The following is a 25103-nucleotide window of genomic DNA, read 5'->3' as shown; positions in this document are numbered from 1 at the left end:
TAATAAGACTTTTTTGCATAGTGGACTGTGGAACCTCCTCTTTTGCTTTATCTTCTTATATGGAGAATATACCTTTAATCAAGAGAATATTGCTAGCTTGCATTATTCGTTTTCCTTAAAGTAAATATAATAGTCAAAATTCTTATCTTACCTCACTATATTATGTCACCAATATAGCATCACATACAAAACATGTTATTTTTGTAGTTGAATATATACAGCAACTAATAGTGACCTTAGATAATTTTGTCCTTGAAATTAATACTTGATTATTATTATTCTGTCTTTATTCTCATGAAGAAAAAAACCACTTGAAAAAAATTCTGTTGAATAAATAATTTTTTTCCCTCTTTATTAGTGCATATCATATATATGTTGTGAAAAAGTGCTGCCATGTTTCTCGAAAAGTTAATTTTATATTTTAATTATTTAAAATTATATTTTTTTTGTGTGGTGGATAGATATATGGGTGAATAAATATTTATATAATGCCAAAGGCCTGAGAGAGATAATTTATTATTCAGTATATATAGCTTAATTTTTCCCTTTATTAATAAATATAGTGTTTTGGGGCAGAATTTGTGTCTTCATTTGGACGCCATGGAAGAGAGAAAAGCTTCCAGTTCTTCTTGTTCCAAGCCCCAGCCCAATAAAATATTGACAAATAATACAGAGGTACAGTTTCAATTAAGGGTTTTCTCATATTACAAAAATATTTTGATTATTTTACTTTTCAGTGATATATATTTATTGGGAGAAAAAATTGCTCTCCAACGTGGTTTTTTATTTTTATATTTTTAGATATATATATATATATATTACAGCCTTTTTAACAATACATATGTGAATATTTGACAAGGTATAGTATTGAATATAATTAAGCTGAAGTATGTAAATGAAGTTTTTGTAAGTTAGAGAACAAGTTTGTGTTCATCTACACATTAAAATTTCTCTAGTAATATACCAATTATTTTTATTACTATAAAAAAGTTATAAATTAAAAGAAATATATCTATAAAATATTATAAATATACACGTTTAAATTTAAATATGTTTATAATTAATATAAAAAACATAACAAAAAGATGTAGCTGTAATGTATGTATTTATATAATATCAAAGTTTTTAATATTATTTTTAGCAGTGTAAATAATAAAGTTATAAATAAATGTCAAATTCAATATATAAACATTGAAAAAGATATGATAATTTAAAAAAAAAAACTAGACAAGAAGAAGAAGATAATCCTAAAGATAATCTCTAAATATGTTTGAGAATTCATAAATACTTTGGCTTCAACAACGTGTTCGTGTGTTGTCGAGTTACTCACTCACAAATTTAAAGATTTAATAGCAACTTTAAAGAATAAATCATTGGCTCCAAACTCAAATAACTATTTTATTTTATCTAAATTTTTTTTGTATATATATAAGATAGTATGCTTATTTTTTATATTAAGATAATTATTACTCCATAGGTATATTTCTGAATGAATAGCAATAGAAAACTAATTTTAGTTTATTCTAATATATAATGAATAACAATAGTTAATAATTATTATCTTCTCGATTATTTTTTTTTGCCAGGAATCAGTTACCATCGAAATTCAAGAATTGGACAACTGGTCCAGTGGTCCCATAATCTTTAGAGTCCCAAATATACTAAGATACTTAGATGAAAAGGCTTACACTCCTCATCTAGTTTCCATTGTTCCTTTTCACCATGGTCATAAAAGCTTGAAGGGAATGCAATCTCACAAGGAGAAACATTATCTCAAAAAGTTTCTCGAACGCACTAAGAAGAGCAAAGAGGAACTCTAAAACTTCATTCTTGAAAATTTTGAAGACATGGTAAAGTCTAACTATGCTGGTCCCATAGAACTTGATCTCAATGAGTTTGTAAATATTATTCTCGTAGATGCTTGTTTCATTTTTGAGTTCTTTTCGTGCTATGATCAAAAAGAAGATTTCATAATGAGAACTCCGTTGCTTTTCAATAGAATAAAGATGGACTTAATAATGCTCGAGAATCAGATTCCATTCTCTACTCTTAACAAGCTTTATGCTTTCTCCAAATCCACTCCCACAACATTTCTTGAGCTTTCCATGAATTTCTTTGGTCTTCAAATCCCTTCAAGCAACTTATTACTAGACGAAAATGGCATCAAACACTTCACTGACTTGCACAGAAGGTCTTGGCTCCCAAAAGAAGATTTCAGTCCTGGCAAACTCAAGCATCTTTACACCGCGACGAAGCTAGACAAAGCTGGTGTGAACTTTGCCCCGCCGCCACCACAGAAAGACTCGACACCACTGTTGAATGTCGAGGTTTTGCGAATGGGACGGCGCTGTAAGTTCATACCATGCCTTGGCTCTCTCGAGCTTCAGCTTCCTTTGTTCACCATACGCGATGACACAGAATACATTCTTCGAAACGTAATGGCAATGGAGCAGTACCAGCCTGGTCCGAACTGTGCCACCCATATATGCAGCTACATGTATCTAATGAGTGCACTCGTAGACACTGAGCAGGACGTTGATTTTTTGGTTGAGAAAAAGGTCATTAAACATAGTCTTGGGAGTAACATGGAGGTAGCAGAGATGATCAACAAAATTGGCAAAAATATGTACTTAGAAAATTTCATCTATGCTGAGCAGTGCGATGAACTTAACGAATTTTACGAGCGTTGGTATAACCGTGCTAAGGCAACTCTCATTAGGGTTTACTTTAAGGATCTTTGGACTGGCAGCTCCACTGTTGTTGGTGTATTTGTACTCATTTTTACAATAGTTTCAACTATTGAGTCAATATGGTCGTTTCAAGAGAGGAGCCTTCGTTCGGCCAATAAAAGCAACTGCTTATCATTTTCTCTTTAACTAGTCGTTACTACTAAATTAGTTATATTGCTTAGTTACTTGTCATTCAATGCTTGTCTAAAAAGTTCAATCAACAAAAACTTTTTTGTCATTTCTTGCTTATTATATATCATTAATTATTTATCTGTTTGATTGGAAGAAAAAGCATTGTTTGGAAAATTCTAATTAAGAAAATACATCTCTATATACTAATAATTATGTATACATTCAAATAAATATATATATATATAATGCCATTTATTTGTACTCAAAGGAAAAAATCAAAGATTTATTACACATTTGAACTAATTGAATTAGTTTTATATATGTAATAGTTATTAAGGAGTTGTTGTTAAAGTTGATAATTTTAGGTGTTTGAAATTATTTTTGTACCAATAACTCTATTTAGTTATAACCTCTCAATTATAATACAATTAGTTTGATCCCAAACTATTTTTATATAAAGATTTTAGTGTACATTAGAATAATTGCAACATAAATACCCAAATTTAAAAATTGGCGACAAAAATATATATATCTAAAAGACCAAATTGTGCAATTCTATTGATACACATTCTATCATATTCGTTAAGTAAGCCAACACACGTTGCAATTTTAATGGTCCAACTCATAATTTTTTTTAATAAAAAATATTATAAAATACACTTTATAATAAAATAGTTGTGAGCCACTTCAGTATAGTTTTCATCTTGTGAGCATCTTCTAAGCCTGATCAAAGCATTTATCCTATTTATTCCAAGTTACATAAACAATCCTAGTTACAATGATATATATATATATATACACATATTTATAAAGAAAAACAAAATTATCATGACCCATATTTCTCTAAATTTCACTTTACACCACAACTACAATAACAAAATTTAATGAATAAGAAAACCTAACTCAGAATCTAATGAACACTACTCACTACTCTACTCTATGGTTCAATAAAACATGTAATTCCAAGTAATAAATATATATTTATATATTATGAAACTGCAGAGAAAACGAGTTGCTGAAATGTTTCAACGAACAGAGAAAATGCCACAGCAGAGGCAAGGCTTCTGAGCATAGCGTAGGAAACGTTAGTTAAAGAAGAAAAAAATATGATTTATATGTGAAGCTTAATTGTTGAGATGAATTTGTGCATATTCTTGAATTAAATTTGAGAACAGAGAAAAGGCTCTGTCAGTTTGTTTGCAGAAAAGGCTTTCATTTATTAGCATTGATGAATAAGGAGAGAACAGAGAGATTACAAGATTCAATTGACATGGATTATCAGACATGTCTGTATGATTTTGGCTAACAGAAATACGTGGTTTCCATTAAACTAAGAATTTCCATCTCATAGCCATTTTATTCATACAACGATTTATATAATATATATATATATATATATTTATATGATGTTGATAAATTGTAGTAACTATAATAATTAAATGTCTTTCATCATGTGCATAGATAGAAAAAACTCTCTTTAATCACAAAAGCTTAATTCTTCGACAATTTTCCAAGCTCGACATCTAAGTAGATCATCGAGGTAGAAAATCTGTTTAGTTTGGTTAGCAAGAATGTAGGTTCATCTTTATATCATTCACTATTCACATTTATGCTGTTGACATTATTTTCAGTAGTTATTTTTTTCTTTTTCCGATGTAATTTATTGGGCCGCCTAAATTGTGTTGTACACAAAACGCTGTATTTCCATTTATTTTATAAGTAGAGATTTTTACCGATGTATTTTTAGCTTTTGCTGGTATAGCAAAATACGTTGGAAAAAGCCTCACAAAATATATCTTTAACTCGAGGCCCATTCTTCCTCCCCTATTCTCTTTTCTTTTTCTCCATCCACTGCTGCGAAGTCCTCATCCTCCACCCACGGGATGTCCCTCTATTTTTTTTTTATTATCCGATGTTTTCTAACAAACGTACTTTGCATAGGATTATTGTCTTATGAGAAATTGATAAACAAACATTTTTGGTCATTCATTGTATACTTTCGGTAAAAATATTATAAAAAATTAATCAACTTTTATTTATATATATATAAGACAATAAAGTTGCTAAATTGTTTGATAAACATGACATTTTATGATATTTATTTAACAATAATAATATGTGTCCAAACAAATTAATTACACAGATATACTACGTGACAAATTATTACTTAGTGAGACTCTTCATAAATAAATAAATATGATTAGTTGAAGTAATTTATCATTTAGTATTTGTATATAATTTGTGTGTGCAAGTATATTACCCTTTGTATAAAAAGTACACAACAACCAAGTATAATCAATTAATTATATAAAATTATTACTTTCATTAATTTCACAAAAAACGGTTTATTATATTATACATGCTTAGAACACCATGATCAGAAATTTAGAGGAGTTATTAATTCTTATAGATTTAATGGGGTTTTGTCTCCTAGTGAATATGTGTTTTGCATGGGATAGGTACGTGTCAACTTGACTGGATAATGAAGAAAGATGTCATTTTAATTTTTAAATAACTTCTCATAATAGTATCATAAATGTTGATGTTACTATAGTCTTCGTCTCTCCTGATTTTTTTCTTGTAGCCGGCCCTGCTAGCGTGGAAATTAAATAAGTCTATGACCTCTCTATTTATCTTATTAAAATCAAATTATGTGTATATTTATATGTTGGTGTAGCTGTTTATATATGGATAAGAGATTTGTGATAACAACACTCATCATGTTATATAAGGTACTCAATATCATATGAAGGGTACTTAAGACTAATTAGTGGTATCTAATATTATTTATTAAATTGAAATATTTGAGGCTTAGCTAATATTGAATTGCACCAATAAAAGTACATCACATGGCCATTTTCCCTTTAGCATTAATTAATCACTATATGTAGATTGAAAATTGGCAATCTAACTGGGGTGACATACACACTGTGAGAGCTGAGAAGCTTTGATAAACTGAGAGAGAAAATGAATCAGTAAATGAAGAGAATCGTGAGTAAATGAATTATGCTTCTCATCAATGTGATGAAGAAGCTGAAGTGTTCACTATATATATGAATATATTACACAGAAAGGAGAGGTTGTTACATAAACCGACTGATGACATCAGCGGTATAATTCGGTTATAACAGAACGTAACTAACATGAGCTACACAGTTCTAACACCCCCCCTCAAGTTACACTCGGTTGAGAAAGAGCTAACTTGTCTAATAAGAACAAGAACTGAGTAATGTGTAAAGGCTTAGTAAAAAAATCGGCTATTTGATATGGAGAATCAATATAGCGTACTTCAAGAAGCTTAGCAAGCACACGATCGCGCACGAAATGCAAGTCTATCTCGATATGCTTAGTCCGTGCATGCAAAACAGGATTAGAAGCAAGAGATCGAGCACTAACATTATCACACCAGATGATCGGAGTGGAGGAGATAGACAAATGCAGTTCAGAGAGAAGAGACTGCAACCAAATGATCTCAGCCGTGGCAAGCGCAAGAGATCGATACTCAGCTTCGGTGCTGGAACGAGCAATCACTGGTTGTTTCTTGGAGGACCAGCTGATGAGGTTGCCACCAAGATAAATGCAAAAACCAGAAGTGGATTTCCGATCGTCTAAGCACCCTGCCCAGTCTGCATCCGTAAAAGCCTGAGGATCCAAGACTGAAGAAGGCGTAAATTGGAGACCAAGCGACGATGTACCAACTAGGTAACGTAATATGCGCTTGCATCAGCCCAATGAGCAGTGGTAGGAGATTTGAGGTATTGGCTTAATTTGTTGACAGAAAAGGCAATATCAGGCCTGGTCAACGTAAGATACTGTAATGCTCCAATAGTGTTGCGATAGAGAAACGAATTCTCCAATGGTTCACTAGACTGAGAACTAAGTTTGGTGCTAGGACACATCGGGGTTGGTTGAGCTTTGGCTTCAAGCATGTTGGTGCGCGTAAGAAGATCAACGATATACTTGCGTTGATTAATGTAGAGGCCAGTGCTATCCTTGTGAACTTCGAAGCCAAGAAAGAAAGTAACAGGTTCGAGCACTTTGAGAGCAAACTTCTGATGCAACATGCGAATAAGACTCTGAATATCATCAGGATTATGTCCAGTGATGAGAATGTCATCCACGTAAATAAGAAGCAATAATAGACGACCATTCTTGTGAGAGATAAATAGGCTGGAGTCAGATTTCGAGTGAGCAAAACCCCAATGAAGCAGGCTGTCCTTAAGTTTTTCGAACCAAGCACGTGGCGCCTGTTTCAGACCGTAGAGTGCTTTACGAAGTTTGCAAACGTGATCAGGAAACTGAGAGTTGACGAACCCTTTGGGCTAAACCATATAGACTGTCTCATGCAAATCACCATTGAGGAAGGCGTTATTGACGTCAACATGCTGAACATCCCAGCGAAACATAGTAGCAAGAGAAAAGATGGTACGAATCGTGCATGGCTTAACTACGGGACTGTACGTCTTGAAATAATCACGGCCCTCGGTTTGTTCAAACCCACGAGCAACAAGTCTGGCTTTCTAACGATTGAGAGAATCATCCGCATTCTGCTTTATGCGAAATATCCACTTGTTAGAAACAATCGGAGTGTCAGGAGGCGGAGGTACCAACGTCCATGTTTGATTACATTGTAAGGCATCAAACTCACTTTGCATGGCAGCATGCCAGTGAGGAAGAGCTAAAGCATGTTTAGCTGTAGCAGGAGTATCATCGGGGGAAAGCTCCGCATGAAAAACACGAGGTTTATGAATGCCATGTTTGGACCTCGTAATCATGGAGTGAGTGTTGGTATTATCAGGTGGAATGGGAAGATGTATTTCGAGGTGGTCAATAGGTATTTGGTTTGGAGGTAATATAAGAGAGGGTATGGAAGAAGAAGAAGAAGAAGAAGAGGATGATAGGGTCAAGGAAGTTGGGGATAAGCTGGGAGAAGTCGAGGATGAGTTAGAAATTGGAGATAAAGGAGGTACATCTGGTAAAGGTGGTATAGGAGGGTCGGGTACAGGGAGTTTATAAGCATCAACATGGATATAATGGTTTACAGGTGGGGTAGGAGCTGGGTTTGTGGAAAATAAGGAAGGATATGGGAATTCAAGTTCATTGAACCGAACACTCCGTGATGTATAAACTTTCCCACTGGGATGAAGACATCGATACCCCTTCTGATTTAAACAATATCCAATAAAGACACATTTGGCAGATCTAAATGCAACCTTATGATCATTATACGGACGTAATAAAGGAAAGCATGAAGAGCCAAATACCTTGAGCATTGAGTAGTCAGGTGGAATGTGATGAAGAACCTCAAATGGAGACAAGAACTCAAGCTGAGGTGTGGGCAGGCGATTGATCAGATAGGAAGCTGATGTAAACGCTTCCCACCAAAATGATAAGGGAATATGAGCTTGAGCTAACATAGTGAGGCCAGTATCAACCACGTGTCGATGCTTGCGTTCCACTCGACCCATCTGTTGATGAGTATGGGGACAAGAGTTTCTACGTTCAATACCAAGTTGTTGAAACAACATGTATAATGGTTTGAACTCAGCACCTAAATCTGTCTGAATACTCTTAATTTTCACCTCAAATTTTCGTTCAACGTAAGCATTAAAATATTTGAACAGATTGCACACTTCAGATTTAGCTTGCATTGGAAAAAGCCAAACATAGTTAGAGTAATCATCCACAAAGCTGAGATAGTATTTATAGCCATGCATGGAAGGATAAAACGATGGACCCCAAACATCACTGTGAACAAGCTCAAAAGGAGAAGTAGTTTTATTGCTAGTCGGTTTGAAAGAAAATTGATGCATCTTGCCTATTTGGCAAGCATCACAAAAACTGATTGTATTACATTTGCTTGAAGGTGAAATAAGAGACAGTGCCTTGGTTAAAACAGGTAAAGAGGGGTGTCCAAGTCTTTGGTGCCAAACAGCAGCAACATTGCTCCCGGAAGGTACAGGATTGCTATCTGTGGTACAGTTATACGCCACCTTATTTATCAAGTCACCAGAGCTTTTATTCGAGGAAGAGACATGATCAGATAGCTGGAGTTGATAAAGACCTTCACGAAGAGTGCCCCTAAGAAGGACCTGCCTCGAAATCTTGTCCTTAATGAGGCAACAGGAGGAATCAAACTCCAAAACCACATTATTGTCAACAGTAAACTGAGATATACTCAACAGATTTTTCGTTAGACTTGGAACATGCAAAATATCCTTTAGGATTAATGATTTGTTGCGATCAAAAGTATGTAATGAATTGCATCCAGTATGTAGTATAGGTATAGAAGAGCCATTACCTACAAGAACCTTTGCTTTCCCTTTGTAGTCAACCTTTTGAGAAAGCAATGCAGGATCAGTGGCCATGTGGTTCGTAGCACCAGTATCCAGATACCAAGCATTTGTGTTGGAGTCATTAGCATTCGATTCAGTAATAAAGGCCTGGGGACTCTCAGTGTTATTGGCAGTGGTTGTGGAAGGTGAAGGTGGATCAGAACTGTAATTGGAGTCATAGCGATGATAACATTTGATGGCCGAATGACCATGGCGACCACAAACTTGACAGATAAGGCGAGATCGGCCAGGATTCCGTCCATTATAATTAGATCTGCCACCACGCGAAGGAGGCCGAGATCCACGATTGAACGAACGTCCAGATCCACGAAGAGACAGATTAGCTTGAATAGTGTCCACAGAAGAATTAGCCAGTTGCTGTTGAAGACGCATCTCCTGGCTGTGTAAACTGAATTGAAGTTCTTGAATGCTAAGATGCTCAGATCTGTTGGTGAGATTAACCACCGTTGCCTCAAACTCAGGTCCAAGGCCGCCGAGTATATAGAGACAGAGGCTATCATCACTGATTGGTTCACCTGCTTGAGTGAGAATATCAGCATATTGCTTCATTTGTAGGATATATTCATCCACGGAGGACGATCCTTTCTTCATCGATTGGAGCAATCCACGAATCTGAAGCACACGAGCCTTAGATCTGGTGACGAACAGACTAGCGAAGACGTTCCAGATCTCGGCAGAGGTGCGGCAGTGAATAACATGTCCAAGCATAACATCAGAGACCGAATTCATTAACCAGTGCATCAGAAACTGATCTAGTCTACTCCATTGAAGATATGCTGGATTAGGAATGTTACCTGCAAGATTCATTAGCGGAGGAGGTGAAGTGCCAAGAATATAGGCATCAACATTGTAAGCTCTGGCAGCTGCGAGAACTAGAGCGCGCCAGTAGGAATAATTCGTCCGATCCAGACGGAGATGAAGCGGAAGGAGATGATTGTTGGGTAGGCCAACAGGATCGATCGCCGGAGCTACCATTGGCGGTGGTGGAACAGGTGGAGCATCAGCTTGAGCGACAGTATTGTTGGAGCCATCGGTAGCCATTGCGGAGTCGACTGATACCATGTGAGAGCTGAGAAGCTTTGATAAATTGAGAGAGAAAATGAATCAGTAAATGAAGAGAATCGTGAGTAAATGAATTATGCTTCTCATCAATGTGATGAAGAAGCTGAAGTGTTCACTATATATATGAATATATTACACAGAAAGGAGAGGTTGTTACATAAACCGACTGATGACATCAGCGGTATAATTCGGTTATAACAGAACGTAACTAACATGAGCTACACAGTTCTAACACACACGAACAATTGGAAAGAGAAATTGGGTTTTGAATGCATTTCATCAAGTACAAAGATAGAGAGATCTAGATTAATTGATAATAAAAAATAGTCTAAAAGCTCTGTCTTCATTATTATTCAACAAACAAACGTATACAAAACCTTAATTAATTATACAACAAGACGTACTTAAATATCTTTTATTTTCCTCAATATCGTAATATTGTAAAGATTATGATAAATTATTTATTCCCACGCTCATGCTAATTAACTAAAACTGTGATAGTTATATATATATGCATGAATATCAATAATCGTAGTTGTCCGCGTCATTAGTTCTTCTTTATTAGATCATCTTTTATTTCGTCCCACGTATTCTGATCGGCAATACTCCTGAAAACGGCTTCAACCTCATCCACCATGCTCTGAGGCCCAACCAGATATATATAAGCTCCGCTATGAACAACGAGTTGAAATACCTAAAAAAATTCACCTGGTCGTTGCAAAAGGTGGTTGACACTACAAGAAAAAATACTTATTATAATACAAAAAAAGTATTATAAAACAGTTATCATAATACTTTTTGAAGCATTAAGGAAAGCTGTGTTATCATAAGTCATGACACTTTTCGTAATACATTTTTCCACTTATACTAAAGTATTATTGAAAACTCTATTATAAGACTTTCTTAGTATGATTTTAATGTTTTAATATGCTTAAATTATCATTATCCTTAATAGTTTTCATCAGACTTTTCTACCCTTATATTGAGTGTATTATTGAATACTCTACAATAATACATTTTTATGTTATTTTCTCATTTTATAAGCGTAAAATATAATTATTGTTTTGGTATTCATAATACTATTTTTTCACTTATTTTACAACAATACAATTTTTGTGTTATCTTCTCATTTTTATAAGCTTAAAATATAATTATTGTTTTGGTATTCATAATACTTTTTTATCCACTTATTTTACAATAATACAATTTTTGTGTTATTTTCTTCTTTTTATAAGCTTTTTGGTATTCATAATACTTTTTTTTCCACTTATTCTACAATTATTCAGAAACACTAGTTAATTTTTATTTACTAAAACCTGTTTTGTGATTCAAAACACTTGATTAAGTAAGGCCCAAGAAATTTCCTTAGTAATATTTTCATGGAGTAATAATAATTCAACATATAGCGATTGAAGACGAAATATGTTATTGATTAAGTCAGTTAATATATGTAATCTTGTTATACTTAACTATTTGTAATTTTAATCTAATAGAATGATTAGTTATATCATATGACATGTCGCCGCAAATACGTCACCGAAGTGTGAAGTATATATAGTAATACTAAATTTTTAGTATTTAGTAGGGGTGTTCATAAAACCGCCCACACTGCATAAACCGCCCACACAGCACCACAATGTACCACAATTTGCTGTTTAGAACCCTTCGCGGTGCAGTTGTGATTTGTATTTTTATCAAACTGCACGATGCGGTTTGCGGTTTTAAATTTTATAAATGCGGTTCAAACCACACTGCATTGCATCATTATATATATTAACTTTTTTATATTATTTTTTTCAATTTTACTACATTTTAAAGTTAATGCATAAAAATTTATATAGTATAATATAATATACACAATATCTAGAAAGAAATATAATGTTTCATAGGATGCTAACACATATTCTACTTCAATCTAAAGATATTCCTCCTTAATTAAAATAATATTTACTTTTATATTACATTTTTTATTTGTTATTAGTTTGTTATAATTTTATTAAACGCTCTATAGTTTTGAGATTTATTAAGAATCTTTCTTAATTATAATATTTAATTGTTAAATTATTTGGTGATAGGTATAAACCGCCAAAACCGCACCGCATCACACCGCATTTTTGCAGTGCGGTTTGAGGTTTATGCGGTGCGGGTTGCGGTTTGGAAAATTGTTCAAACTGCATATGCGGTGCGGTTCAAAAAATTAGAGAAAAACCGCACCAACCGCACCACGAACACCCCTCGTATTTAGTTGAAATACTAAATGTCTCAGTGTGAAGTATTTTCATTATATATGCTACGTTATAAGTTCCATATGATTCTCTTGTTGCACTCGTCTACTTGTGAATTGATTTATTGTTATTTGTTGTTTAGCCTAAATGTGTTTATTTTGATAACTTTAATAGAATATTCTAAATATTTAATAGAATATACTTTTAAAACTAATTAAAAATAAATATTTATTAATTATATTAATATAAATTCAAATTTTATAAAATATCATTATTATAATAATATTTAATATAAGCCTACATGTATAATTTTTATATTAATATACATTTAAATTTAAATTCAAATGTTATAAAACATCATTATTAAAATAATATATAATACAAAATTATATATTTAATAATTATATTAATATAAATTTAAATTTAAATGCTATAAAATATTATTATGATAATATTATATAATCCTAGTTTTTTTTCTAAATATATTAATATAAATTTAAATATTATAAAATAATAATATATAATAGATAATCTTAATTTTTATTAAAAAAATTATCATTTACATTTAAAAAGGTTATCATATTATATATATTTAAAGAAATCATAAATAATATTTTTGTTTAATTTTTCATTTACTATGTTTATGTCTTTTATATATATTATTGTTTATTTATTTGAAATTTATCCGACAATGATATAAATTTAATTAAAATAATTAATAAATTCTAGAAATAAAACTAAGCAAACGCGCATTTCACATTTTTGTATCTAATATATATATATATCAATGATAAAATTAAAAGTTGCATTCAACATATATGTTCTACCACAATTTGGGGTTGATTGGTTAGTTTCTTCCAATTCGTTGAACATCCATAAACAAAATAAATAAACAGTACGATTTTCACTCCCAAATTATTACCACTATTAAATTGTGCCCTCAAATTTTTTTGCCTAATAGAAATTACCCGAACTAGACACGTTAACGAAATGTAAAAATTCTATTAGTTTCCATACTATGTAACTAACAGATTGTTGATTTGGCATATGTCACGTTAGTGCCATATGTATAATTAAAATTAAAAATAATTAAGAAATTAAAAATCAAGTTTAATAAAAAATTACTTAAAAAATTATATGTTGTGTTCTAATCAACACTACAACATATTATAGTACTAGGTAAAAGCAACGTGCATTGCACGTTCGGTTAGTTTTATTTAGAAAATGTATTAATTTAGTTTTATTTAGAAAATATATTAATTTAGTTTTATTATATTTTGTAATTGTCATTTGAAGAGATGCTCAAGGCTTTTGACTTTCCTCAACACTTTTCAGAATTAATAATGACTTGTGTTAAAACTCCCATGTTTTCCTTGCTTCTCAATGGATCGTTGCATGGTTTTTTTGCATCAAAAAGAGGTCTTAGACAAGGGGATCCCATATCCCCCTTGTTGTTTGTTCTTGGAATGGAGTATCTATCCAGAATTTTGAGTAAAGTGGGTACTTTATTTGGTTTCAAATACCATGATAAATGCTCCAATTTGAAGTTAAATCACCTATGTTTTGCGGACGACCTTCTTATTTTCTGTAATGGAGACTATGTTTCAATCCTTCTCATGCTAAGAGGTCTGAAGCTATTCTCCTCTTCTTCGGTTCTGCTTCCCAACTCTGATAAATCTGCCATATACTGTCACGGTATGGCTGAAGCTGTAGTAGATCGGGTCCTGGAGGTCTCTGGATTTTCTCGCAGCCGCCTCCCATTCAGGTATCTCAGCATCCCTATTTGCTCAAAAAAAATTCCTTCTGCTGAATGTAAATGCATATTGGAAAGGATGATAAGCAGGATTAGATCTTGGAGTACTCGGAACCTCTCTTATATGGGGAGAGTCACATTGATCAATTCAGTCCTAATTTCAATTCATTCATATTGGGCTCAAATTATGATTTTGCCCAAGAAATTGTTAAAAGAGGTTGAAGCTATATGTAGAGCCTTTCTTTGGAAAGGTATCTCGGATACTCACTTTCCAGGGTTAATTGCTTGGGAGAATATTTGTGTATCAAGGGCTGCATGTGGCTTGGGCTTTCAGAAACTACATGATTGGAACATGGCTGCCATGGGAAAATATGTTTGGGCAATTGCCAAGAAGAAAGATAGCCTATTTGTCAAGTGGATAAATAGTGTCTATTTGATGAATCAAAATTGGTGGGATTACAAGTGTCCCATGGACTGCAGCTGGTACTGGAAGTGCTTAGTGGCTGTGAAGGATAGCTTCAGAATGAAAATTTCTCAGGACTCTTTTTTGTCCTAGGAATATACTATCAAATGGGGGTTAGACTTGTTGTTTCCTCAAGAATCTAGAGTGTCATGGAGGCAGTTTGTTTGGGATAGACTCATTACTCCCAAGCATCGATTTATTATGTGGTTAGTTATGTGGGGAAGACTACACACAAAGGACCGAATTGTTAAATTCAAGCCCAATCTTGATCAAGAATGCTTAATGTGTGGACAGGAGAATGAAAGCATTGACCATCTCTTTTTCAAATGTATATACAGTCAGAGGTGTTTAGAGGCTATCAAAAATTGGCTTAATTGGAATGCACAGTCAACTAATCTCACTTGTCTTCTGCATTGGGTTTCTCATGCCAAGCTTAAATCCAGTATATACAAGAGCATGATGTTTTCTTTTCTTGCTGCAATAGTGTATCATATATGGAGAGTGAGGAATGATGCAATTTGGAATCACAAGCTCTGGCAAGTTCAACACACAGTTAGTAGAATTCAATATGATTGTAAATTTCGTGTACTTAGCGTGTTGCCATGTAAAGCATCTAGGAAAGATAGAGAGTTTATTAACAGTTTGTTTCTGAATTGATTTGTACAGATTATATATAGGGGCTTTACTTGTTTCGGCAATTTTGTTGGGTTGGACTTGGGTCTTGTAATTGTGTTGGGTATTCATAGACTTGTCTTGTAATTGTTTGTTTGAGCAATACAATGATCTTATTCATCAAAAAAAAAATAAAAAATTGTTATTTGAAATTTAAATAATTAAACAATGTCATATATTATAAAATAATGACATAAACATATAAAAAAAAATTAAGCCAAAATATTATCCATTGTTTGAAAAAAAACAAATAATGCAATATTTTTTTTTAATTTTTTTGTAAATTTAAAAACGTTAAACCATGAATCCCTTAGCTAGATACACACTTTTTACATATAAAGATATGGTGCTTTCTAGTTTTAAAGTAAATTATTTGATGTTGTTTATTAGTTAAAATTTAGTGTTTATAATAATTTAAATTTTAGTATTTTTTATGTTTTGATTTATATTTTATATATGGTGATTATAGTTTTAAAATTAAATACTTTTTCTATTTTTCTTTTAGAAAAAATATTCAATATAATAAAATATACAAAAATTTTAATTAAAACTGTTAATTTAAAAATTTATTTGATCAAATTGAATTATTTAATTTTAAAAATTTTAAAACCAACAAAAAGTTATATATAAATAATTAAATTTTTTTATTAAAAAAACTAAATAAAAAAAGAAATATTTATATTTATATCTTATGTCATTATTACATATATGTTTGGATGTTCAATACCCCAAATTTTCCCAAATGCAAGAATTCAAAAATTTCTTCTCTTTTTTTTTTTAAAAAAAAAATGATAACTACCTTCTCTCTCTTCGACCCTTTGTTTGCTTCCGGTAAATATGTTTTAAAATATTTAGAAAAGAAGTTAGCATTTTGAAGTGGTAAGATCCTCTTTTTAAGGAATTCTTTAAAAAAATTCAAAATAAATAATAAACTAATGTTCCACAATTAAATTTATAAAATTTAACTAATTTTATGAATATTTAATCATGTTAAATTAGAAAAATAAAGTCTCTAAAATGTCCCTTGAACCAATCCCAAACTTGAGGGTGTTATGGTCTTTTAAAAAATTTAATTAGTTATTATTATTTAATTCAATTAAATAATAATAATATTATAGAAAACTAAAAATTACACATAAGATGATAAAATAATTTCAAGCATATTATTATTACTGTTATGCCCATAATAATAATAATTTTTAATTAAATAAATAACAATTTAACCCGAGCCGTTATATATTCACTTGACATTATTCTCTTGTTGTGATTCCACAAAAAAACTCAAACATGAGAAATCATAAATTTTATTGCCATTGGAAATCATACACATCCAATATTCATCAAAGGAAAAGAAAAAAAATGACAAAGATGCAAGGAAAAACGGATATTACAGTTGTAGCTGAAAAAATAAAACCTTATAATTTAAAAAGCACAAGTTTTATTTTTAGTGGATTGTTCATCTTCCAAAAAGATAAACAAAAATCACATGACAATAAAAATTACAAAACAGTAAACTTATAAAGCATCCATACAATTTACAAATTACAAATAAACTGATTTGCTTTTAGCACTTGAACTTAAGCTCTTGAAATTTCAAACCGCCATAGCTCCACTCCATCGTATGAGATCATCCAAAGCTATTTTGCAAGTACACAGTTCATAAATTAAAAAAAAAATTAAATTAGAAAAGCAAAATAATTGATAGCAATCTCCTAGAGTAATTTTAGCCCATTTAAAAACATAGAAAAACTGAAGTATATAATACATTACCTGCTAATTAATTTGAAAACATTCTCTTCAATTGGGCCAATTTGATAGAAATTGTCACATAAAGCCAATTCTCCATGCTATTTAAGAACTGGAAATAGGCAATTCTCCAAGATTTTATAAGAAAAATGTTGGCACAAACTCCAACAAATCCAATTACAAATCCAACTCCAATTCCCATATGAAACTGTTTCATGTCAAACCATTTGTCATCGTCTGCAACAATGCTTTCATCACGATTTGAATCTGGGTTGCCTTGTAAAGTTTCATCTCCAAAGCATGACTTTGGTAGAGGAAGTCCACAAAGTCTAAGGTTTCCTGTATAGCTAGAAGCTTCAAAACTTTGTAGTTGAGTGCCTGTGGGGATTTTTCCAGACAATCGGTTGTTCGACAACTTCAAGTAGCTCAAAAATGATATTGTTGCTAAGCTAGAGGGAATTTCACCGGAGAGCTTGTTGTTGGATAGATCAAGTGATTGCAGATTACTCAATTTCCCAACCTCCTTTGGGATAGCTCCATGCAAATTGTTCCATGATAGGTTAAGTTGAATTAATTCAACAAGATGTGTTAATTCCTCTGGAATTTGTCCAGTCAATTGATTGCTTGAAAGATCAATGAGTCTTAATGATCTAAAAATCTTTTCATTCTCAAGGTACACTCCTTTCCACATAATCACTAGTGATTCTAATTCAAAGGGTAATATAGCATTCTCACCAAGAGGTACATCCACCCTAAAGATATAGCTTCCAGTATCTAATCCATAGTCATCTCGTTTTTCCGCCATAGAGGTAAACTTGTCTAGACATGGAGGGATAGTCCCAAATATTCTATTCATGGAAAGGTCCAACATTTCAATGGCATGGAGATTACATAGATTAGATGGAATACGATTACTAAGTTGATTAGATTTTAGAGACAGAAAAATCAAATTTGTCAGTTTTTGGCCAATCCACAATGGAATTTTTCCTTCCAATGCATTATCTCCAATATCAAAAACTTGAAGCTGCTCACAAGTTTGTAAGGATGAGGGTAGATTTCCTGAGAAGTTGTTGTGCCTCAATTGCAAAACTCGAATTTGTAGTAATAAATCCATTGACTTTGGAATAACTCCGAATAAATTATTGTGACCTAAATTGAGAACAACCAAGTTATTCAAATTCCCCCAACATTTAGGAAGGCTTCCAGACAACATATTATTTGAAAGGTCAAGAACATATATTTTGTGATGAACTAACCATATATTTTGTATATGGTTAGTTTTTGTATTATATTTTATATTGATTTTGTACTAAATATTTTATTTAGTTTGTATTTGGTTTATCTATCTTATAAAAATTAATTTTGATATTTTATTAATGTTTTTTTTTTGTAAATATTATAATAAAAAAATAGAATTGATAAAATAATTAAATTAAAAAAGTAATAAAATATAAAATAAAATTATTTATTTTAAAAAATAATTTTATTTATTATTAATTTTGCTAGCAAATTTAGTAGCAAAAGTATCAAATTTTTAAGTACAAAATAATTAATTTGCTACTAATTTTGCAATTGTTTGCTACCAAATTGTGGTAGTAAAATAATTTTGTTGGATTGAAAGTAAAATTAATTTTAATGACACAAATTCTTTTGCTACCAATTTAAATGCAATTAGCTACTAAATTATAGTAGCAAAAAAGCTTTAGTAGTCTCATAAAGTAGTGTTTGAGCTACTAAATTTAATATTTTTTGCTATTAAGAAATTAGTAGCAAATAAGAATAATTAGCGACAACATTTTTCAATAGAAAAAACCTTTTAGCGGCAGGGTTTTAGCTACGAACCAGCTACCAAATCACAATATGCACAACATAAAATTCCAAATAGTAATGCTTTGTATATAATATTAGGATGATATAATATATAATATTAAAATATCATTCCAATATTCTCAGTTATTATTTTGTCGTAGAAAGATACTGAGCATTAACACATAAAAGAATTTAAGTCTAATAAAGGAACACCATTAATACATAATTAATGGTGTTTTATTTTATTGAAATATTATTGTTGACTGACTTTTTGTTTGATGATTTGACCAAAAAATTATAATTTTATAAGGGGACCGATTGGTAAATATTATTTTAAAATATATATGTTTATGTTGATTTTTATGAAAGAGTAACTAAAAATTTAAAACAATGTAGAATAATTCTTATGTACTAGTATCCCTAGCTTTTTATTACATTTTCATAAAAAAACAAAACTAAATATAATAATTTTGGTGTCAATATTTAACTATATAATATTTGCCCCATATGACATATTTGTAAAAATTAAAACTAAATTTAATAATTTTGTAATTTAAATTTTGACAAATAATTCTGTGATTTTAATTATAAATATATAGTCAACTCTACAAATATCGATTAAAGCTTTCATCAATTAATAAATATAATAATTAAATATAATAAAGTAGAAATCATGTATATGAAGACAAATGAATAAAAATATTATCAAGATTATGCTATTAGAATCAAAATATATATTTAGGCTCCTTATTCATATAAATTTTTTTATAAAATTTCTATTTCAATTTCTTCTTAATATTTTTTAGGATCTTTATTTTTTTATATTAATTTCTTTTAAAACTATCTATGTATCGGAAGTACATAAACATATTATTTTGAAGTTTGTATTTTATTCGTGTGAAATAAATTGTTTTGAAATCTGTTTTTAAAATTGTAAATTATTCAAAATTTTCTAATTGGAATATTTACTATATCTAAAATGAATACTGTTATACAAAAAATTAAGTTAAGATTTCTTCACACGCCAAAAATAATATATATTTACATTAAAGATTAAATTAATATATGTACATATAAATAATAAATGAGAAGAAATTACAACTGTAATAACGATTAGAAAATATCATATATATTAAAATTTTAGGGACATGATAAACAGTAAATTGTTAAATTTTGTGAGTTCTATTGTTTATAATTTATTCGATTTTTTTTTAAGTATTGTTTATGGTTTATCAATTACATTATTTTAATTACACAAAAAAATTGAATCCTCACTATATAGTTTTGAAAATAAAGAGTTATCAAATGGTTTCTTTCATAATCATTTGTTTTTTTTAATGTAGACTTTTTTAGGGGAAGAATAAACTTCAAAAAATTTAAATACATGGTAGTTACTTAAATGACATTTTAGTACATTACTTAGCAAGACAGAGATTGTTTTTTAAAGCAGTATTTTAGATTGACAGATGACAAAAAATAATTGAGTCATCTCATATTTTTGAAAACGACACTACGGTGATTAAAAGGAAATCCCACTAATAATATAACACGATATTTTATGTTTAACAACTTTGTAAGTCTTTCTAATGAAGAAAGATATGAGAAGTTTCTTTGTAGAAATTAGTTTAATCACTGAGTATTTTAGAATTTGTTGAGGAATTTTTTCGTCACTCATGGTTTGACCGTACAAGTTTTTCCCGTCAAGAAAAATAAAATAAAACTAGTGAATGATGAGTAGTAACGACTTGACTGTTAGAGTAGTAAGTTACGCACTCAAATCAATAAAAAAATATTATCATTGATGATAAGCACTAAATATTGTACTTTTTAAGGTGAAAACCCCACAAAATAAAATAATAGGTCAATCATAAACTTAATCAAAGCGCTCATCAAAAGACTTCGAAAGAAACCCCACCAAAAACAAGATTTTGAATCAAAGTAATGCTCATTAATAGACTTGGAAAGAACCCGTTCCCACTAAAAACATGACTTTAATAATTTCTTCTAAACAGTGTTTAGGAAAGGCAATGGGTTGTCACAAAGGCAACATTGTATGTTTTTGTACATGAAAATATGATAGGTTGTGTATACTTCACAATTTTTCTGATTGGGCATTAGCTTATTTGTACTCTGTGTTACAGATAAAGACAAGAAAATAGGATGATATCAATGAGTCGGACGACTTTGATGAAAGAACTTTAGATATTGGATAAACATCAAAGTACCTAACCACATGTAACATAGATATATGTTCAAAATTTAGCGAAAAATGTTAAAAAATGCACTTCCATTAGATGCTCTACTTTATAAATATACATATATAAATATATCTCTTCTATATAAAAAGTGTGTAGATAACATGAATTTTTTGTTTTAACAGTTTTTTATTTTTTCCGTCAACTTTAACGGAATATTCTTATATTTAACAAAATATTCTTATATGTAACTGTAAATTGTAAATATAACTTAAACTTAAATAAATAATTAACTAAACAAATTAAAATATAATATTTTTGAGATATTTTACAATGATAATTATTTAAAAATAATAAAACCATATATTTTATAACTTAAATAAAATTTAATTAAACTTAAACTTAATATTATAGTAAACATATAATATATAATATTTTGTTGTCACTGTCAAATTAAAAAACTAGAACAAACATAAACTTAAACAAAATTAAATATATTAATTAAAATATAATATTTTAAAGATATTTTATGATAATTTAAATAATTAAATCATATTTATTTAAAAATAATAATGGCATACATATAATTTTTTTTATCTTATAAATTTATGTGATAGTTTGTTTTTTATCAAGTGATTGTAGCTCTTTTTCATCATCAAATTTACCAAAGGATATTGTGAGATACATTAGAAACTAAAAATAGTTAATGCATGTATACTACTGTCTACACTATGACTTTTTCTATTTTTATTTTATTTCTATTATTAATATCTTTTTAAATATTATTGTATTTTATATATATGTCATGTAGTCATGTAAATATATATCAATGTCAACGATGTGTTTAGATGTCATATATGTAGAGGTTATTGATATAAATATTTATATATACTATAGAACTATAATTCATTCTATTAAATATATTTTTTTATAAAAAATAATGAACCAGTTTTTATTAAAATTATAGATAATGTTTACAACTTTAACACTAAGTAAACGTGCATTGCACGTCGCTTCTACCTAGCATATATATAAATACATATATATATATACTAGATACAAGGTACAATACACGTTTACTTAGATTTATTTATAGAATTTATTAAATTTGTATCATTGTCATATAAACTTCAAATAAATAAATTATATTATATATAAAAGAATGACATAAATATATTAAAAGAAAAACTAAACAAAAATATTGTTTATGATTTATTTTAAATATATATAATATATTAATCTTTTTCAATATAAATGATAATTTTTTTAATAAAAATAACATTATGTATTATATTATTATTATTATAATGATATTTTTAAATTTATATTAATATTTAAATAATATTATGTTATAATATTTAAATTTATATTAATATAAGTATTTATTAAATATTATAATAATAATATTATTATTATTTTATAATATTTAAATTTATATTAATATAATTAATAAATATCTATTTCTATTAGTTTTAAAGTTATATTACGTAAAAGTTAACAAAACAAACTATTAAAATGAAGAATTTCTGTTATCTACACACTTTTTATATAGAAGAGATATGTTGTAATATAAATGAAAAAAAGTAGTACTTATTTGTTGACGCCGTTTTTCGTCAACTTAGAATAGAAGAGTACTAAACACTAAATTAGGAAAATCAATGAAAAACACACGGTATTTTACGTAGTTTAGCAGTTAAAATCTGCCTAGTCCACGAGTCAATATTATTGAATGATGGAATTCTCTCAAAGCTTTTAGAAAACAATTTTAGCGGAGTATTCCCAATACATATTTCAGTGTATCTACAAATGAATTTCTCCAGTCCATTTATAGACTAGTTTACAAAATATCTTCCCTCTTATTTCGGGAACTTATAATTCAAATTTCAAATAAATATGAATAGATGCATTAATTAGTTAATATCCCATAATAATCGGGATTCATTATCATATTACAACAAATCCCCAAGAAATAGGGATTTTCAAACAGTATTCGTATTCAAACTAGGTTATCGACCTCGCAACCGCTCCTTCAGACGGCGATCTCGTTATATCCATAGTCAACTTAGAAAGGAAAAGCAATTAAAGAAAAATACCAGAGGAAACAAACAGTATATGTAGTGCCATGAAATCCCTAATGCGGTTTAATGGCTGGATTAGTAGGCTGGGAGGGCCATAATCGTTTTATTATACCATTAAATGATAATATGCATGTTTATGTGAATTATATTATAATATGATGTTATATGCATGCATGTGGGTCCACATTTGATTGTTAGAGAATTTTGGTAATTTGGCCCATTAAGGGCATATTTGTGTATTTTGGTGCATATTGTGAGTTATGGATGAGATCTCATTATTATGGAGATATATTTCGAGCTATTTGACATGAGACGGTGTTATATTTCAAATTAGTAGTTTTGTCATAACGAGGTCTTTTATTGGGATATCGAGTAATGAGAATGTTATTTATGGTAAATTGGGAGTTATTGAGATCAGGAGGAAATTCTTGAAGTTTTGACTATAATATCCCCAGGGGTGTTTTCGTGACCCCGAGCACTAGGTTTTATTTGAGGTTACTTAAGCTTGAAGTAGCTTGTCAAATAGAACCGTACGTTAGAAAATACTTTTCTCTCTCCATGTTAGTTTCTTTTACCGTTCGAGGCAATTTTGAAGAAATCTTGAGTTCTAGGAGTCAGAATCAAGCAAGGATCGAGGCATAGCGATCCTAGAAAAGATTAGAAGCTTTTTGACCAAAGAATTTATCGGAAAACAACACAATCAAAAGTAATCTAAGTTTTAAGTTTTGAGTTTTAGAGTTTCTAAGCTTTGAATTGGATTTTGTGAATCGTTTAGTTTTTGGTTCATTTGAGCCTCAGGATTTGATGATTTTGGATCATTGGGAAACTTGGGAACTTTGATTTTTTTGATTTGGAAGTGTTTAGGTATGTTTTTGGGAGGTTTAGAGTGGGAGAAAATGAGGTTATGGCTGGTTTTTAGGTGGGGACCGCAACCCAAGCTCAAAGAAGCAACTAGAGGGATTTGGGCGTGCTGGGCGCCGCGGCAATGGGCAGTGGGCGCCGCGACCCTTGCTCTTGGTGTGGCTGGAGGCCGCTGCTCAAGGTTCCAGGGTCGCGGCTCAGGCAGGGTTTTGAGGCCGTTTGAGTGTTTTGACCTCGGGAACTTGGTTTTAGGCCTTGGCATTGTTCCTACTACCCAGATTAGTGGGGATTGATGTCCCGAAGGCTAGATCTTCGTTCGGGAACCTTTGTTGTTCATTTTATTTATGGTATCCCGTATTTCGTTATGACTAGGTGACCGCTAAAGGACTAAAAGGTTGATCGTTCTCAAGGGTCGTTCTTTTATTCATTCTCGCTCGAATCAGAGGTAAGAAAACTGCACCCCATATGTGACATGCATGGTTATTCATGAGGCATGTTGAATGTGTAAAGGTGGACATGGATTGATTATTGAATGCATAGCAAATCTTGCTCACTTGTGCATGGCACTCACTAATTAGTCAGAATTGGCAAATGTGTCATTATCAACTGTGAAGCTGTGACTCATTAGTCAAGTTCGGCAGTGGTACTGGGCACTGGTCACACGGTGCTGACTCATAAGTCAGGAACGGCCTTAGCGTGTTCAACGCAAGCCAATAAAGATTAGATCTAATCAACATCTGTATTAAATGACTCAGTTGAGCATTAATGTCGGACCGACCTCAAGTTCAATGAAAACTAAAAGCGCTTGTCTGGTTGAGGACTAGTCATTTAGAGCTAGGGCCTGCGAGCCTCAGTGACTGTTTAGTCACATGTCTATAGGTGCCGAGCCCCGTAGTGACTTACCCATTATTCACTCATCTGTTTAAGCTAGTGACTTACCCATCAGTCACTCATCTGTTTAAGCTAGTGACTTACCCATAAGTCACTCATCTGTTTAAGTTAGTGACTTACCCATCAGTCAC

The 25103-nt window shown here is 30.7% G+C and overlaps 3 protein-coding genes across 3 annotated transcripts; 2 read left to right on the top strand and 1 right to left on the bottom strand.

Moving 5' to 3' along the window:
• Window positions 1-572: 572 nt before the first annotated feature.
• LOC133783756 (UPF0481 protein At3g47200-like) lies at window positions 573-2999 on the top strand. The gene is made up of 2 exons (XM_062223390.1): window positions 573-675; window positions 1587-2999. The coding sequence occupies exon 2, from the start codon at window positions 1848-1850 to the stop codon at window positions 2874-2876; it is 1029 nt and encodes a 342-aa protein (XP_062079374.1). The 5' UTR covers window positions 573-675; window positions 1587-1847; the 3' UTR covers window positions 2877-2999.
• A 10848-nt stretch (window positions 3000-13847) lies between these two features.
• Window positions 13848-14813, top strand: LOC133784626 (uncharacterized). Its single transcript, XM_062223919.1, has one exon. It carries the CDS (start codon window positions 13848-13850, stop codon window positions 14811-14813), a length of 966 nt encoding a protein of 321 aa, XP_062079903.1.
• Window positions 14814-17169: 2356 nt separating this feature from the next.
• Window positions 17170-18252, bottom strand: LOC133784625 (receptor-like protein EIX2). Its single transcript, XM_062223918.1, has one exon. It carries the CDS (start codon window positions 18250-18252, stop codon window positions 17170-17172), a length of 1083 nt encoding a protein of 360 aa, XP_062079902.1.
• Between the last annotated feature and the right edge of the window lie 6851 nt (window positions 18253-25103).

This window comes from Humulus lupulus, chromosome 6, assembly GCF_963169125.1.
Source record: "Humulus lupulus chromosome 6, drHumLupu1.1, whole genome shotgun sequence".
Lineage (NCBI taxonomy): Eukaryota > Viridiplantae > Streptophyta > Magnoliopsida > Rosales > Cannabaceae > Humulus > Humulus lupulus.
Note: the sequence above shows the minus strand (reverse complement) of the source record. Positions and strands in the feature narration are given on the sequence as shown.

Excerpts from the sequence above, each read along its gene's own strand:
- LOC133783756 (XM_062223390.1), top strand. The coding sequence starts at position 1,848 with ATGGTAAAGTCTAACTATGCTGGTCCCATAGAACTTGATCTCAATGAG.
- LOC133784626 (XM_062223919.1), top strand. The coding sequence starts at position 13,848 with ATGACTTGTGTTAAAACTCCCATGTTTTCCTTGCTTCTCAATGGATCG.
- LOC133784625 (XM_062223918.1), bottom strand. The coding sequence starts at position 18,252 with ATGGATTTATTACTACAAATTCGAGTTTTGCAATTGAGGCACAACAAC.